A 17,207-nucleotide genomic window follows, 5' to 3' on the forward strand; every position below is an offset into this window, starting at 1 on the left:
AATAAAAGCACAAGAGCACACAGAAAGCTGACAGTCTAGCAATGCTCTCTCTCTAGGGGTGTCGAACTTGTCCAAAAGCACAGTGAGCATTGTCCCTGCTAGATGGCACCAACCAGCCCAGCTAGCTCATGCACAGAGACTGGTTGCTGTGATAAACACCAAGAGTGAAGGGGAGTCACAGTACTCTGAACCTGCCGGGGAGGTGTTGAGGGAGCCATGGACCATTACAGCTCTCCAGTGAATGCCTGCTGCTTGTCCCTGTGTATTGGGGGGCGCCCATCTCCCAACCATACTTGATGGGGCAAACACTGGAAGATCATCTGTGTGTCCGGACTGCTGCTGCATGAAGCTGGATAGCAACTCAGTATGGACCCAAGAACCACAGAGCTGGAACTTGGATCTGGGCCTCCCAGGTTTACGTCTTAACGCTGCCATGAATGGGGTGGTTGGGGAGAGGAGAACCACCTCAAGCTTCTTGAAGGACAGAGAGGATGAAAATAAAAAATGAACCATCTCCCGCCATGCTCCATGACTCAATGGCAGGACAATTAACAAGATAGTTATAGCTCCTTTTAATGTAATTGTTTTAAAATGTCGCCTTCAAAAGCTTTACAAATGGAAACACACATGAATGACCCCTTATGACAAAAATGTTTCAATTATATACATCTAATACCCATTTGCCGACCACTCAGTGCAACTCTTTTTGTGTTTGAACAAGTTTCAGAGTATCACAGAAGGAACAACGATGAGATGCTCTTTCGGGGTGTCAATCTTCCCTCAGACTGTAGGAATGCATTTTTCACAATAAGTTTTCAATGAGCAGACACAGGGCTTGGAGCATCAACATTTTATATGCAACTCACATAATTTAGAAAAACCCCAGTTCACCACCCCTCCACAGCAACACACACTACAAATCTGGCCAAAGTCAGCCGAGGGCAGAAGTTCAAGTTTTGCTCCTCTTCCTTAGAGGCCGATTCAGGTGAAAGGACTCAAAGGGCAGAACTAGAAAAAAAATGTCATCAGCATGAAGCATCCAGCTTTTTAGGGAACACTGCACTATCCTGGTGATGCAGCAATTTAACTTCTGTTCTCCCACATCCAAGATAAGCTGCTTCATTCCACCGTCCTGCACAGATTAGTCCGCAAAGTCTCCAAGACTGAGTCACTGCCTACCCATAGCTGTGGCCCACAACGTCTAACAGGGGCTCCCAACCTTGGGTCCCCAAATGTTGTTGGACTACAACTCCCATCAACCTCAGCCTCAATGGCTGGAGGAGGGGGGGGGAACTGTAGTCCAACAAATGGGAACCCAAGGGTAGGGACCTATTAATAAGATGCTCAACTGGTGCACATGTAAGCCATAAAACCCATGCTCCAGGTCCCACTGCTGCATTTCTCTTACAGTTTTGCACTCAGAATTGTTCATGATGCAAAAGCACAAGTGTCCGCTTGTGCCAGATGCATTTTGTTATTCCAGATACGGGCAGATATTACTGACGGATATATTGTGCCTCGTGAGGTACACACAGATGAGATCCCCCATCTAAACAGAGCCAGTGGAAATTAAACTTGGGTTATGCATTTAATTCCCAAGCCCATTCAACCATATAAGTTTTCCCTATTAAAAATTCATCCTAGAGTGCTCTCTAATACCCCTTCAGTGACCCAGCACAAAAAGCCTAGCTCACACAGATGGATCAGTCTATCATAAGCTTCTTTCCACAACCTCTTGGAATAGAATTCTTGTCTTCTGAGGTGGGGGAAGGAGGGAAACACATCAACCAGGCAAGGAAGATCTTCCATCACTGACTATATCCTCTTAGCGTCTTCTCAGCCCATTATAACACCTCGGAAGCCCTGCCTGGCTGGTCTCTCTGAAAGGAACCATGCATTTAAGTTACTCAAGTCAATTAGTTACAGAAATCAAGCCTGCTGCAAGAAGGAACGCTGACCCTCCCCAGATTATGATGGTTTGAAAGCAGTTTCTGACTGTATTTTTAAAAACCGAGGCCTTCAGCACGACACATTCAATGTGCGGAGCAATTGGGATTCTATCCCAATTGGGATTCTATCCTGCCAAGCTCAAATGGCATGCTGTGGACAAGTCTCCTTCGAGATCTCCCTCAGCCTAGGAGGAATTGGGTATGAACCACTCCCTCGCCGTCTTCAGCAAGCAGCACTGCCTGACACAGGATGCCCACAGAAAGATCGTTCATACCAAAAATGAACCAACAGTAGTTTTTGAATGGCTTTTTTGCTACACTGATGAAATTACAGACGTTATACCCTTAATGATCATGTTATTCATAGCATAACTAAACTAGCAAGACAGGGTGCATTCTACTGGGAACCCCAACCTCTTTCAAATTATATTCTGTGTTATGTGCTAGATTTATAGGAGTTCTGGCTCCCATCTCTATGAACAGGAGGGGGGGGGCAGCCGATGCTCTTCAGATGCCACAAAACGAGAAGGGTGTCTGTGGCTGGGATCCGATTTTGGTGCCACAACTCAAGTTTACAAGGTTTTAACATAGGCTCCATATCTGCATGGAGCCAAAACATGGAAACTAGAAACAGGTGCTTGTGTCCAGTGAGTATGAAAAAAGTGTTCTACACCCTACAAAGGGCTATAATACAAATCTGTGGAAATAAAACAGAACAATTCAAACAGTTGCTTCCTAAGGAAATGAAGTAGATCGTCATCTTAATTAACCAGTCAGAGTGTCCGAATGTACAGAAGGCACTACGTGCCTAGTGAATCCCAGGTGGGGTTGGCTCATCCCCTCCAGTTCAGTAGGGAGGCTGATCTGGGACTCACTCCTCTCCAGCAGGGAGATTGTCTTCAATCCGCTTGATAAATTTCATCCTTATCTCTGTGACTCCATCTCCTTTTAATGTGTCCTGGACAAATTTGATATCCACAGCCATCTGAACCTGTGTGGTAGAGGAGACAGAAGCCCATTTTTTAAAGTACTGTTCTGGGACAGCTGCAAGAATCCTAACCCTAGAATGACACGAGAAAGACAGAACCCATAAGAGCAGGCACAGGCGTCAAGAAGTGTTGGCTCAGTTCAGCAGCCAGACAAAAGTTTCACAAGTCAGTTTGTTCCTCGAGATACCCGGTGGAACATGCTTGCTGTTGGGAAGAAACTTCACCAGCCTGCTAATGCTGTGTAAACAATGTCTTTGAAAAGGAATGCATGTACAGTCACACAAACACATGCACAAGCGTACAGATCTGTACACTCATAAAACATAATGTCTGGATAAGGCTCCTGTCTGCAACAGCCCTTATTCAGAAGGGTGTGTGTTGTGTGTGTGTGTGTGTGTGTGTGTGTGTGTGTGTGTGTGTGTGTGTGTGTGTGTAAAAACAAGCTTTCCATGTGTGTCACAAACTCCTCCTGTCTGTCTGTCTGTCACACACACACACACACACACACTCCTTCCCCTTGAGACAAACTGGTGCTTTTGCATTTGCCAGTTTTCACTAAATGTCCGGCTGGCTACTCCTCCCAATACATTTACATTCCAAAGAACAGCCAGGCGTCTGCTGGTCAACCTGCAGCTCTGACTAGGTTTGCAGGGATGGGGGGATAAACAAGAGGAGAAAGGGAAAGGGGAAAAGACTTCTCTCTCACCACTGGGAAAAGGGTTTGCGGCTGCAGCTGTCAAACTGTCTCCTGCAACTGCTTTTTTGCAGACTTCTCTCCTTATCACGCTGCAAGTGGTTAAGCTGGGGGCAGAGAGGGGAGGCGGTGCTCAGACTCACAGACCTCAGCAGTGGCAGCAAAGGGAGGAGGAGAGGAGAAGGATCGGGGAGGTGAGTCCGCTTCAAAGTCACACGAGCGGGTGCTTGGAACTTTCAAATGTGCAGCCCGCAGCAGCAGGCTCTTGGGCTCTTGGGCTGGGGGACAAGCAGTAATGGTGTGTGCACACTGCATACCCAACTCAGACCTGAGGAAAGGGGCCTGGGTGCATCCCTGGTGGCGGGGGGGGAGGGGGGCAGAGGAGACCTGCAGGATTGCACCTGGCCCGCCCTCCTCTCAAGCTCATAATGAGCAGCAGAGATGGCGTCTGTGCCCCACACCTTCTCCCTCCATTCCACACTCATATCACTGCCTTCTGCAGGTTCGCCCTCTCTGCTTTGCTCAACATCCTCCTCTGCCGCCTCATCCTCCTCTCCCACCACGTTCTCCTCAGCTCTCCACATGCTAAATGGCAGCTGAACAACTCATGTGTTTTTGCAGCAGCAACTACAGAAGGGCACATGCCGACATAATCACGACAGTCAGGTCGCAGTTGGACTACTGTAACACATTCTACGTGGGGCTGCCCTTGAAGAATATTTGGAAACTACAGCTAATGCAAAATGCGGCAGCTAGGATTGTATCTGGAGCTGCCCAATGGGATCGTATTACACCCATTCTGAAAGAGCTGCACTGGATACCAATTAGTTTCCAGATACGGTTTGGGCCCTGGATATCTGAAGGGCTGCCTGCTCCCAAGGGTTTCTGCCCACTTGACAAGCTCATCAGAGGGGACTCTGCTCTGTGAAGATCTTTCAGCATCTTCCTGTATCACTGCTGCCTGATATAGGTGTTTCCCATAGTCTCCCATAGTCTGGGAAACACACCAGGGGGGATTCGAACTAGCAACCTCTGGCTTGCCAGTCAAGTCATTTCCCTGCTGCACCATTAGGTGACCCCTATATGACCCCTTACAGAAGGCTATATCTATGAATCTGGGTTCTATTAAGTGTATCAATTTTATATTATTTTATTTGTTTTACTAGTGTTGCAAGTCTCCATGAGTGGGAGTGCGCTGGAGGGGTGGGGAATAAATATTTTAAACAAAGAGAAAACCCTAAATATCGATACCAGGGCTTGGATGTTTTCTACGTTTGCAAAAAAATATGGCAGCTTTCATTAAAGTTTTAATTTTTTTAAATCAGATTTGTTTTTATACTTTTTAGTTCAACATTTTAATGTGCCTTTTCTTATAATCGTGTTTTTTAAATTTCATTGTGAGCCGCCTTGGGATTTTCTTAATGAAAGGCAGGGTATAAATATAGCAATAAATAAAATAAATAAAGCACACACAGACAAGTTGCAGGTGAGAAAATGCACACACAGGGGAAGTAGCTGGTGGATACTATGACAGTAGGGCAATGCTGGAAAGTGCTTCTGTTGGTCCACATGCACGTCAGCAAGCACAGCCCTCTGCTGTGCCTCACACAGCTACCACCTACGGCCCCTTGAGACTGCTGGTCCCAAATCGTATGTCTCCCTTCCTTCTAATCTCCCTGGTCATCATTCCATTTAAACCCCCGCCACACCTCCAATTCTTTGAATGTTTTTAGCTGTGAAGGGTTGCTGCCCACTTGACCAGGTCGCCTGGGAGGGTTCTGCTCCAGGTGCTAACCATGAGGGAGGCTCGGCTGTCATGCATGCGGGACAGGGCCTTCTCAGATGTTGCCCCCAGACTCCGGAATGCTCTCCCAGTGGCCATCCATTCGTCAGTCTCCATCACAATTTTTAGAAAGCCTGTGAAACCTTGGCTTTTTACCCAGGCTTTTATATAATTGTTTCAATTGCTGCTGCTTTGTATCTTTTATGGTTATAGTGTGCTTGTTTTTAATCAGATCTGTATTTTTATACTCCAGTTTACTATTTTAATTCTGTAATTTTTCTAGTCTTTTTTTTAACTTTTGTGTGAACCACCTTGAGCTTGTTTTAATGAAAGGCAGTATAGAAATAACAATCAAAAATAAAACAAAATCCCCTTTTCCTGGTACCAATTTGCTCTAATCACCAAGTCTGAACATTCTGGGGGGATACAGAAGACACTCAGCCTCATATTTCACCTATTTCCCAGGTAATTCACCAGGCAGAAAGCATGTGTAGCCACTGCCTCATTCAGCATTCTCCTCTCCTCACCATTTCCAGGGCTCCCCGCAGCACCCCACACAAGAGGTTAGAGTAAATCAGAGACGAGTGGTTGTCTGGCAACTCCACAAAGTCCACCAGGGGGTTGTTTTCCAGGATAAGAGAGAACTCATCACCCGCTGGACTCCAGTTGGTGATACTCGGGGTGATACCCAAGTACATCTTAAATGCCACCTGCCAAGCAAGACAACCATGAGCCAAAGAATAGACTGAAAACAGTGCAGTGTTAACATGCATCACTGAACATCTGACTTAAAAACAAAGCTTAGCAACAATTCTCTAAAACAGGATAGCAAGTATCCTGTTAAACCCCTTTTAAGGGGTAAGACAGACAATAAAAGAACCATCTCAAGAACTAGGGAGAAGTCCTCTCAAAGATATAATGACTGCAATCAAATTATTTTAATGTGCTTGCTTATGAGAGAGCCAGTTCAAAGAGCAGTTTTGTGGTTCAATGTAGGAGCTGAAATTAGAGATGCTCACTGGGCAAAGGTAAAGAGAAAGAGAGAAGGAAGATCCAGCAGTCTGCATGTGCCAGAAGCACCTTTCATGCCAAATGGCTTTCAAACTCTAAGGAGGTCACACAGCAATCCAAGGGCTCGCTGGATGAAGCGGCTGATCAAGAAATGCTTAAGATAACTTTGGCACACTACACAAGCTTCCAGACTGCACTGCATTCATGCAACAAGTTGCCAGTGTGGCACTACAAAATTTGTCGTGCAACAAGAAAATTGTGTCCTTAATAGATATTTACTTCTCCACAACAGAATTCTCAGAAACTCAGGCAAATACATGCAGACAGAGAAACATAAATCCAAGCCAGGCATCACCTTTGCAATGACATCCGCAGTTTCTCTGAAGTCATGGCATCTCCCCACATTGGACCGGGCCAGAAAGTCTTCAATGAGTCGCACGCCAATATTGTAGCCCCTGTTGAGGCAGTCAAACAGTAAGGTAAAGGTAAAGTGTGCCGTCAAGTCGATTTCGACTCCTGGCACCCACAGAGCCCTGTGGTTTTCTTTGGCAGAATACAGGAGGGGTTTACCATTGCCTCTTCCTGTGCAGTGTGAGATGATGCCTTTCAGCACCTTCCTATATCACTGCTGCCCTGTACCAGCAAGGATTCAAACCACCAACCTTCTGCTTGTTAGTCAAGCATTTCCCCGCTGTGCCACTTAAGGGGACTCAAACAGTAGCAAGCTATAAAACCAGATCTGCACAAGAGAGCTCCAGAAAAGATCCTCGGCTCTCGCTTGGCAATAGGAGGGTGAATCTCTGTCCAATCTAACCCGCTCTAACTCCACAGAATTCAGAAAGATGGGGTTCATTATGTACAAGCAGTATCCAGCAGAACGGAAGCCACCAGGACCAGTGACCTTTGAGAAAGGCTCCATCCTCTCCGTCACCAGCTTACTTACATTTTGTCGAGCTGCTTGTTGACGTCTTCGTCGTTCTCGTAGTCCTTACACAGCTGAGTGACCAAAGCCCCATAGGTCAGAGTGAAGAGCTCCGAGCTCTAGACAAATTCAAAATGCATTTAGCATCGGCGACACAGAATTGCCCACAACCGGTTAGGGACTGTCCCCAGGGAGAGTTTGATTTGGATTGGCCTGAAGAAGAAATGAAAGGGGCAAGAAAGCTTCTGCCTCAAAGGGACATGCAGTGCAGTGGATTCTGGCGGCGTCTCTGCGTCCATACATTCAAGAAAGAACATTCATCTTGTGGGGGAAGCAGTCAATACATCAAATCAACTTGCCCACAAATGTCAGTTGACAGCCTTGGAAAGGAAATGCTACATCTCTAGAGAGTTGACAGATAGCCTCCGTTTCCCTTCCTCAAGACTTCAGCCCTGACTTGAGGAAAACCACTTACAGGCTCTTCAGCCCATAGTATCTATCCAATTCCTGGTATCACTGGTATATCACCCGCTCCTACCTACACTTGTCACATCAGCCTACCAAAGAGCTGGAATAAACACACCCTCCTGTTTTAGCAATCTGCTGAATAACACTAAATTGTTATTCCTTGTTCTTGCCTATACAAACTGGATTTAAATGGAGCACCAAAAAGCAAAAGTAACTCCCCAACCCATATTCAGCTATGGCCACAGCTGTTCAGTTTGCCCCACACCTCAATAGATTCCATCGCATAGGCTCATGATGGCGAGAAAACCATAGCCTCTAGCAGTTAAAGGAGACACCTTGTATCATTAATGGCCAACCTGGAGAATGAACCCCACAAGTAGCAGGAGTTTAAGGCAATCTGGAGCAAGAAGGGGGCACCCCATAGGTCTGGATAAGTCCAAGTCAGGCCTGCCCCTCTGGCAAAACAATACTACCAACTCCTCAGCTCAGCAGACTACAAGCAAAACCACTCTTGGGCACAGGCTGGCTACAGCTGTTCTGTAATTATTAACAATACACCCACCACTGTGAGATTGTCTCATGCTTTCCAAAGAATAACTACCATCGCTACCTTCTGCCGAGCCCTAAATGGCCTGGGCCCAGGGTACATAAGAGAATGCCGCCTTCGTCATGAGCCCCATCACCTATTGAGACTGTCCAAGGAGGTCTGTCTGTAACTGCCACCTGCTCGCCTGGTGGCTACTCAGAGACAGGCCTTCTCTATCACTCCGAGACTGTAGAATGCGTTCCCTGTCAATATAAGAGCTTCCTTTTCTCCAAGAGCTTTGAAAGAGACTCTAAAGACGTATTTTTTCAACCAAGCTTTTAATTAGATTTGTGACTTGTTTTAAAATGTTTTGTTACTTTAAGTTACATTTTATTGTGTAAACCACCTGGAGACACAAGTTTGGGGCAGTATAGAAATGTGGAAAATAAATCAAATATTTAAATCTGATTCTTCGGTGCATTTTGTTTATTAAAAGAGTAAAACATATTTTCATGAAATTTAAATCCTTGCTCTGGAGATGGAAAGGACTCCTGACAGCAATGGAAGTCTGGAAGTCTCCAAGTGCTCATACAGAGGACCGGTTTTCCACTTGCACCAATTCAGCATTATTTTGTTTAAGAGCTTGAAGGACCAGCAAAGGCTCCTTGATGATAAGATGAACATGCAGCAGAGCTGTGCAGAGCATCAACAAAGCAAAGGAAAGAACAAGCTGCTATATCTCCACAACATTTCCCAAACCTAATGCCACTGAAATATGCTATCAAATTAAGTTATTCAGTTATTTAAAACTGTAGTTTCACATATAGCCTCCTGGACTGAAATCTGTCAAGGTTTGTTTTAAAGGGCCTCTTAAATAGGTGTCAACTTTATAAACTGACCATGTTCTGCTTAAGGTTTTATGGTTTCATTTTATACAGCAGAAATATCTAGTCTCAGATTAAGAAACCTATCACCTACCATGAGATGCATAGATGCGGAAGGTGAAATGAATGGCAAATACCAATACTACAGAATGAAAGCAGCAGGCAAGCAGAAAGGGAGAAAAAAAAAGACATTGTCAGAGTTTAGTGAGACAACACAGATTACACCACGTTCTCACAAGCTCACACAAAGCCAAACTGCAGAAAAGAGAGCCGTCACATTTGGAACTATGTTTTGTTAGATGCTATATACGATTCCAGCATGGCGCTTCCACCTAGCAGCAATTGATGAGGCCAGCACTCAGTTTACATATCTAACATCTATCTTAAAAGGCTAAGAGATTTTGGTTTTACTTGATTTTAGAGAGAGGCAGAAAAAGCAGGTTTTCGGCAGCCCCAGATTCATCTTTGAAATTAGATGGGTCTGCTTTATAGCGTTATCTGGCTTGAAGAGTGACAAGTCAGAAGATGCCTTTTAACCAAGCTAGTACATGTGCAGATAAAGAAATTCAGTCAAAAAGAAAAGGTTTAACATGTTAGTAAAGAACAGGGTGGATTTGATTTAAATCAAACTGATTTAAACCACGATTTAAATCACTAGCAGGGTGGATAAAAATAAAAAAAATCCGATTTAAGTAAAAAAAATCCGATTTAAATCAAAAATCAGATTTTTTTTATTTAAATCGGATTTTTTTTTATTTAAATCAGATTTTTTTTATTTTTATCCACCCTGCTAGTGATTTAAATCGTGATTTAAATTGTGATTTAAATCAGTTTAATTTAAATCAAATCCACCCTGGTAAAGAATCACAGCATTTCAGTGAACGCATACGCAAGGCAGCTGAACAGAACAGCATGTGAAGGAATGGAAAATACCCGGCTGCTACCAGTCCAAAGTATAGCTAGTAATTGCTTTAAATGCTAAGAATTTTGCCTATCACTAGCTATTAATAACTTATTTTATGCACATACAAGTTTGTTGTTTTGGATTCACTGTTTAATAATCTGAATAACATTACAAAAAGCCATTTCATGCAATTAAAATAACATGGAGTTTGAAACAAGTGTGAAGAAAGCTCAAACAAAATATTGCTATCTAAGATTATCACCTGATAAAAATAGAACGTATACAAGTTGTAAGGCTATAAACACCGGCAATTGACAGGAAAACATAGTAAAAGTAGTATTTTACAGACGCTTCCCTGCCCTGTTAGATCCTGCTGGTTGCATAAATGCATTACTGTTGATGAGGGAAGCACCTGGGTATTTCCTAAGTCCATGGCTAAAGTCAAGAGATCTGTCAGCAAGAAAATCCTATCCCAAGAAAACCCTAAAGCACATGAATAACCTCGGCTGAACTATACTAGCACAAATTAAAGACAGGTTCTGTACATGTTGTCAACCACTAATTATACCAGAGATTAACAACAGAGGCCACAACTCTGCAAAAATCTTAGCATCTGGAGATTTGTGGGATTCGAGCCTAATGAAAAGTAAAATAGAAGAAGATTCAGAAACTACATTCCCATGAACAGGACAAGGCCCTTTTGCAATTTCTCACAGTATCATAGTCGGAAGTTTTGACGGACTGATAACATAGAACCAGGTTAAAGAATCACAACACAAAAGTGTGGCAAAAGCATTTGGAAGCGTAAAAGCACACACTCTGCTAAGGAAGAGTTGTAGTTCATCATACAGCACATTTCTATATAACCTAAAGCATCTCTGTTTACTACCAGGAAGCATTCAGGTTGCAGCATTACCTCGCTACTAAACACAGTTACAATCCATTTTACTTAAAAATCAGATGGCAATCAACATTAATATTAAAAAGGGGTCTGTTCAGTTTTCTCAGAGAACTTGGGTACACCAAGGGCCCCTTCATGCAATATAGCAGAAGGACACTTTATATTTCCTCCAAAGGTCAACAACGGTTTGATCTGTCTGAAGGACATCCACTTACCTGGAAGAGTGCAGAAAACACATCCCTGGGGAGACATGATTGACCAAGTGTTTCAGACACGCAAACACCCTTCAGACTTTACAGAAAATGATTGGTCAACCCTCAGTAAACAGGGAGAGCTCCCTCTTTTACTGCAATGTGGAAGGAAAGCCCGACAATACAACTGACCACTGTCCCCTCTAAGGCATGCGCACATGTGCGCACTCACAAGTTTCTGGATGTCCACTCAGTTCATTTTAGACCCCGTTCAGGTTGAATCAGGGAGGCCCCATTCTGAATGCAGGTGTGCGCACACTGCCTTGATACTCCCCACCCAGAACAAAACTCATTCCACACAGAGTTGGAAAAAAATTAGAGGGACCACTGCAACTGACCCCCCTCATGCCAGACCTGACCAACATCAAGACCCTCAAGGGGAGAGCACCAGTGGCAGCCCACCATGCTCCAGAATGATGCTCAGCAGTCCCCACACCCCAGTACTTGTGACTGTGCACCAGGCTGCCAAACAGGGAGCATGGAGAGGCCGCAATGCATACTTGTTCGAGGGCAGACAATGGAAGACAGGCAAATGAGTTCTCCCATTGTCAGTCTTAGAATGCATGTGACCTCTCCCTACTCTCTATTTGGCAATCGAGTGCACAATCAAAAGTTCTGGAGAGTTGGGGCCACTGCTGCCAACTCCCAAACGGCCGAGAAAAGATACAAGCAATACGTTAAGGTAAAGGTTTAATGCCCGATTCGGCTCTCTAGTATAGGGGAGGTTCTTCTTGCTAATGAGCAACTTTTAGTATTTCTGGATCTATTTAAAGATAGATCTTCACTGAGCTCCTCATATTTTCCATTATCCTTAAAACAGCCTTGTAAGTAGGGCTATATTCATACCCCCATGTCACCAACGAATGGAAAGAGAGCTAAGCCTGGAAGAGTGAGTGGCTTGCCCAAGGCCAACCAGTGCATTCATGGCAAGGTTTGAAGGGTTAGTGCAAGGTTAACCAAGATAATGTGGAGTATTATTATTATTATTATTATTATTATTAACATTTTATATCCCGCTCTTCCTCCAAGGCGCCCAGAGCGGTGTCCTACATACTTAAGTTTCTCCTCACAACAACCCTGTGAAGTAGGCTAGTCTGAGAGAGAAGTGACTGGCTCAACGTCACCCAGCAAGTCTCACGGCTGAATGGGGGATTTGAACTAGGGTCTCCCAGGTCCTAGTCCAGCACTCTAACCACTACACCACACTATCTATCATTGCTAGATAGCGCTTTTGAAGCTCCCAAAGCACTTCTCATCCATTAGTCAGCCCTACAACACCCCCCTGTGAAGCTGGGCAGTATTCTCACCTCCATACTGCAGATGGAGAAAGAAGGGAAGGAACTTCAGGACAGGAGAACTGAAATGAAAATACTTTCCTGTGTGTGATTATGTTCTGCTAGCTCATTGTATTATTGTTTTATGCTTATTATCATGATGAATATTTACATGCAAGTTGTAGTCAGGCACGTTGGGGTGGGGGGGCGACGTTGGGAACCCCTAACCCCAGGGGGCGTCAAACCTGGGTCCCCAGATGTTGGACTACAACTCCCATCACCCCCTGCCACAAGAGCCTTGGGAGTTGTAGTTGAACAGCATGGGGGGGGGGGGGACCCTGCCCTACTGCTGCCCTCCGCCTCACGGGGCAGGAGAGCCTGACTGACTGCCTGCCTGCCTGCCCCTTCTTCGGGCTTCTTCCTCCCCATCCACTCCGCGGCTGCCAGAGCAGGTTCCCTGCCCCGCTTTGGCAACAACGCCCCACCCGCCATGATCCCCTCAGCTGCTCGCTCCCCCTCCTCGACCACCGTTGTTACCATTTTCTTGCTCTCGGCTCCCCCTCGGCTGCCCTGCCGCGCCATCCCGCCGCTGCCGCCTCCCTCCGCGCCGGCTCCGTTCTCGACGACTTCCTCAGTCGACGGGAAAAGCACCCGGGAGGCGGGACGACCAGGAGTAGGCCCGGCCTGCCTAGAGAAGGAGAAGAACTACAACCCCCAGAGTGCCCCGCTCAAGCAGGCCCGCGCTTGCTGCCCTCAGGGCATGCTGGGAGCGGAAAGGCTTGCCAGGAACGGCGTCCTGTAGAGAGGGGGTGTAGTAACACTTTGCCATAATCATTAACGAGTGGTACACTGTATGGTTTTCTGATAGGCTCATCCGATTTCAGTACTTCGTGTTACTACAGGTTGTGAAGATTAAAGGGGCACGTAGGCTAGACTTCCGGTACAAAACGGAAATGGACGGAGGAGTGCGCGGGACGCTATGGCAGGGGCTCCCAAACTTGGAGTTGGTGGTTTTATTTATTTTATTTTTATTTTATTTTTACATTTATATCCCGCTCTTCCTCCAAGGAGCCCAGAGCGGTGTACTACATACTTGAGTTTCACTTTCACAACAACCCTGTGAAGTAGGTTAGGCTGAGAGAGAAGTGACTGGCCCAGAGTCACCCAGCTAGTTTCATGGCTGAATGGGGATTTGTTGTGGTTTATTGACAGATTTGACAATAATTCGACAAAAAGTGCCAGATGCGTTTTGTTTGTCTTCTCTCGGATGTGAATTAATGTATTGCAGAGTTGCTAAATTTTGTGCTGCAGCTGCTGCTTCTGTTCTGCCTGCCTCAGGCAGTTTATTAAGTAGTGTGTGAGAGCCTTAATGTAGTTAAAGCTTTTTATGTCTGTTCATGAACTGTATGACCTATATAACTTAGTATTGGGGTTCTTGATTTTATTTATACTTTGGACACTTTATGCGAAGACCCAGCTCCCTTGAGAAGTCCATAATGCTGGGAAAAGCTGAAGGAGAGAGAAGAGGAGGACGACCAGCAGCAAGGTGGAAAGACTCAATTACGACAACAATGAATACACTACTGAGAAACATTAAGGGCCAAGTTGAAGACAGATCATCCTGGAGAGAATCCATCTATGTGGTCGTTAAGAGTCAACACGGACTTGACGGCACTTATCAATCAATTTTTATTTACTTTTTTGCTGGTCTGAGACCATAATAAAATTTACTCCAACAACATCTATGATGAGAGTTGTGCAACAGCTGAGGATTCAGTGGCCCCTCTAAGGGTGTGTGTGTGTGCACAAGTTTTTTGATGTCCACTCAGGCAGGCCCCATTCTGAATGCATGTGTGCACACACCGCCAGCCAGAACGAAACTTAATCCGTGCACAGATTGGGCAGGGGGGGTGGGGGAGAAATAGAGGGAACATTGCTGGGGACCCAAGGTTGGAAAACGTCAAGGTACTTGTGCGTGTGTGTTTGTGAGACAGAGATGGAGAGCATGTGCACCTCATGTTTGGCACTAGAGAGGTGTGCGTTGAACATCTGAATCACTGCACATGCATGTAGATCTATATGTGCATACACTGTACAGTTTATACATGCATTGGACATAACATGAATAGGGCTCGCGGGGGTTTCCATTTTGCATTACAGTCCTGACTCGTGTATGGCAGCATTAAATCATAAATCAGAGATGAAGGCTTTGTGTCACTCTTTTTTCTCTCTGTCTCTATGATAGTTCTTGGTAAGACTTCAACTCCCAGCATGCTGTGCAAAATTACGTCTCTAGCAGAGCTAAGTTGGTTCCAGAAGTGGGAGCTCTTTCACTGTGAAATGCGTGCATGGACTCAGCCGTCTGCCTTGAGCAGTGGTGAGCTTTCCTTAGCTGGAGGTTTTCAAACAGGCTGGACAGCCGTTTGCTGATGCTGCGGCAATTCCCTGCAAGAGAGATGGACTAGAGGGCTTCTAGCCAGCATGGTGTAGTGACTAAGAGTGCTGGACTAGGACCAGGGAGACCCAAGTTCAAATCCCCCTTCAGCCATGAGACTTGCTGGGTGACTTTGGGCCAGTCACTTCTCTCTCAGCCTAACTTACTTCACAGGGTTGTTGTGAGGAGAAACCTAAGTATGTAGTACACCGCTCTGGGCTCCTTGGAGGAACAGCGGGATATTAAAAATGTAAAAATAATTTTAAAATAAATAAATAATAAATAAATGAATAAAATTCTATGGTTCTGTTATTCTGTTCTAACAGAATAGAATGCAGCAGCTAGGGTTCATTCTGGAGCCGCTCGCTGTGAGTGTATTAAACCCATTTTTCACTGGCTGCCAATTTGTTTGCAGATCCACACTAAGGTGGTGGCTATTGCCTTTAATGCCTATAAATGAAACTGGATACCTGAAGGACCACCTGCTCCTCCATGGTTCAATTCTGCCCACCCTCACTTCTCCCCCTTTTTAAAAACTGCTCCATATAGCCTTATAGTCTGGCTGTTATCCAGTTTTCTTACTTAGGCTTTTATGTATTTCTGTCTTCTCATGTCTTTTAATCTTTTTACATCCATTTTTATGCCTCCCTTTTTATGCCTTTTATGCACTTCTACGACTTTTCAGGCTTTTATGCCCTCATGCTTCTGGTGTACTTTCTACTACTTTCAGTATTTTTAGCATTATTATGTACCTTAAGTACTATTCCATATATAATCACTTTTTATGTACTCACACCTTTAACATGCAATCACCCTTATACTTTATGCTGGTCTATGACCGTAATAAAAACTGATTGGTTGATTGATTCTGCCCACCCAACAAGGTCATCAGAGGGGGCTTAGTTTGCTCGACGTGCAGACACAGAGGGAGGCTCATTAATCATGCCTGCAAAATAGGGCCTTCTCTGCTATTGCCCCCAGACTTTGGAATGCTCTCCCATGTTAATTGTAACACTGTAGCAAGGGCATTATTTCAAGAATTAAAGGTAAAGTGTGCCGTCGAGTTGGTTTAGGGGCATCTTTTCTCCCAGCTCATTTTGTACCACTCAAAGACACCCTGGAGTTGCTTTTTGCGGGTATTACTTTTGCACTGTTTGTTATTTTTCTTCTTTTTAAAATTTTGTTTTCATTTATCACAGATACAAAAAAAATACAAAACGAGTTAACTTGAGAAAAAATATTTATTTTTAAACTGTTTATCTTTCCATTTTTGTGGGTTTTGCAAACAATATACATACAGCAGGATAAAAACAGGAAAACAAAACATCCAACATACCCTGAAACCAAAGTGTATGATGACTGAATGATTTGTTTTAAAACCTCATTTTGTGTTTAGGAATTCCTAGTGTGACCGTAAGTCCTTATTTCTTCCAGACCAGTCCTCATTTCCATGAAAAAAGAGGAATGTCCTTGTGGATAGGAAGTGGGTCCAGTATTTGTCCATCCCCACGTGTGAGCTGCCTGGCAAACTTGGACCCCTTTGAGCACTCTAGAAGCCAGGGCTGCTGCTGCTGCTAGCTCCCTCAAATGGATTGGCCTCCATCACACCAGCAGGTGAATCCACCATGTTATTGTGGGTACTTCATTGTAGTCAGTTGGTAGTCCTGGCCTCCATACTTTTCAGTTTTTTTGTAAAGTGGCAAGATTGGTGTCCTCATTTTTCGAGTTCAAAATATAATAGCCCTATGAATTCCAGTTCTGGTTCAAGGCAACCAAGAATCTTTAGGTTTTGGTTCAGTTCTGGTACATTGGGGGGGAAATCTCTGAAATGATTTGGGGGTTCAGTTTAGCTCAGTTCAAACAATCTGCTGTACAAGTACACAGATATCTGTACACCCATACACATGTTTGTGTGAATAGGTACCTGTGTTCATGTTAAAAGTGAACCTGGATACAGGCCCTTCAAATGTGTGGTACAGAGAGGAAGTGTACTTCTGTACCTGTGTTCAGCATAACATGTGAATGACTGTACCTGTGTACAGTTCTGTACCTCTATACACTGTATGCTCATCATACAAGTGTTAAACATAATGTGTGAATGGGCCTTTTGACTCCCTGCAAACTGGGCTTTTCTTCCGCAATATGACGTCAGTGTATATTTCTCCACCACCACCACTTACTCACTATGGATGAGAGATATGGGTACAGACATGCAAA

General features: G+C 44.7%; 2 protein-coding genes across 8 annotated transcripts in view; one reads left to right on the top strand and one right to left on the bottom strand.

Moving 5' to 3' along the window:
• Window positions 1-556: 556 nt before the first annotated feature.
• Window positions 557-13,445, bottom strand: TRAPPC3 (trafficking protein particle complex subunit 3). Of its 3 annotated transcripts, XM_053267708.1 has the most exons (6): window positions 13,094-13,445; window positions 9,321-9,368; window positions 7,370-7,467; window positions 6,782-6,881; window positions 5,943-6,125; window positions 557-2,940 (listed from the first exon to the last, which is right to left on the bottom strand). In XM_053267708.1, the coding sequence occupies exons 1-6, from the start codon at window positions 13,136-13,138 to the stop codon at window positions 2,821-2,823; spliced, it is 594 nt and encodes a 197-aa protein (XP_053123683.1). In that variant the 5' UTR covers window positions 13,139-13,445; the 3' UTR covers window positions 557-2,820. The 3 variants fall into 3 exon arrangements, with proteins under 3 accessions (XP_053123683.1, XP_053123685.1, XP_053123684.1); XM_053267710.1 differs by lacking the exon at window positions 9,321-9,368 and having other exon boundaries at window positions 7,370-7,561; window positions 13,094-13,433; XM_053267709.1 differs by lacking the exon at window positions 9,321-9,368 and having other exon boundaries at window positions 13,094-13,432.
• A 1,043-nt stretch (window positions 13,446-14,488) lies between these two features.
• The window catches only part of LOC128332903 (angiopoietin-2-like), a 66,503-nt gene continuing 63,784 nt past the window's right edge, over window positions 14,489-17,207 (top strand). For 4 of the 5 annotated variants that reach the window (XM_053267695.1, XM_053267694.1, XM_053267696.1 and 1 more), the window contains exons 1-2: window positions 14,489-15,358; window positions 16,425-16,604. The gene's annotated coding sequence lies outside the window, so the exon portion shown is untranslated. Of the gene's footprint in view, window positions 15,359-16,424; window positions 16,605-17,207 lie in introns of those variants that run through there. The other variant, XM_053267699.1, reaches the window with a different exon arrangement.

This window comes from Hemicordylus capensis, chromosome 7 (genome assembly GCF_027244095.1).
Source record: "Hemicordylus capensis ecotype Gifberg chromosome 7, rHemCap1.1.pri, whole genome shotgun sequence".
In the NCBI taxonomy this organism is placed as follows: Eukaryota; Metazoa; Chordata; class Lepidosauria; order Squamata; family Cordylidae; genus Hemicordylus; species Hemicordylus capensis.

Excerpts from the sequence above, each read along its gene's own strand:
- TRAPPC3 (XM_053267708.1), bottom strand. The coding sequence starts at position 13,138 with ATGGCGCGGCAGGGCAGCCGAGGGGGAGCCGAGAGCAAGAAAATG. Across the intron at positions 9,369-13,093 it reads GAGCCGAGAGCAAGAAAATG|TATTGGTATTTGCCATTCAT; the intron begins GTAACAACGGTG and ends TTCATTCTGTAG. Across the intron at positions 6,882-7,369 it reads AACAAGCAGCTCGACAAAAT|GGGCTACAATATTGGCGTGC; the intron begins GTAAGTAAGCTG and ends CTGCCTCAACAG.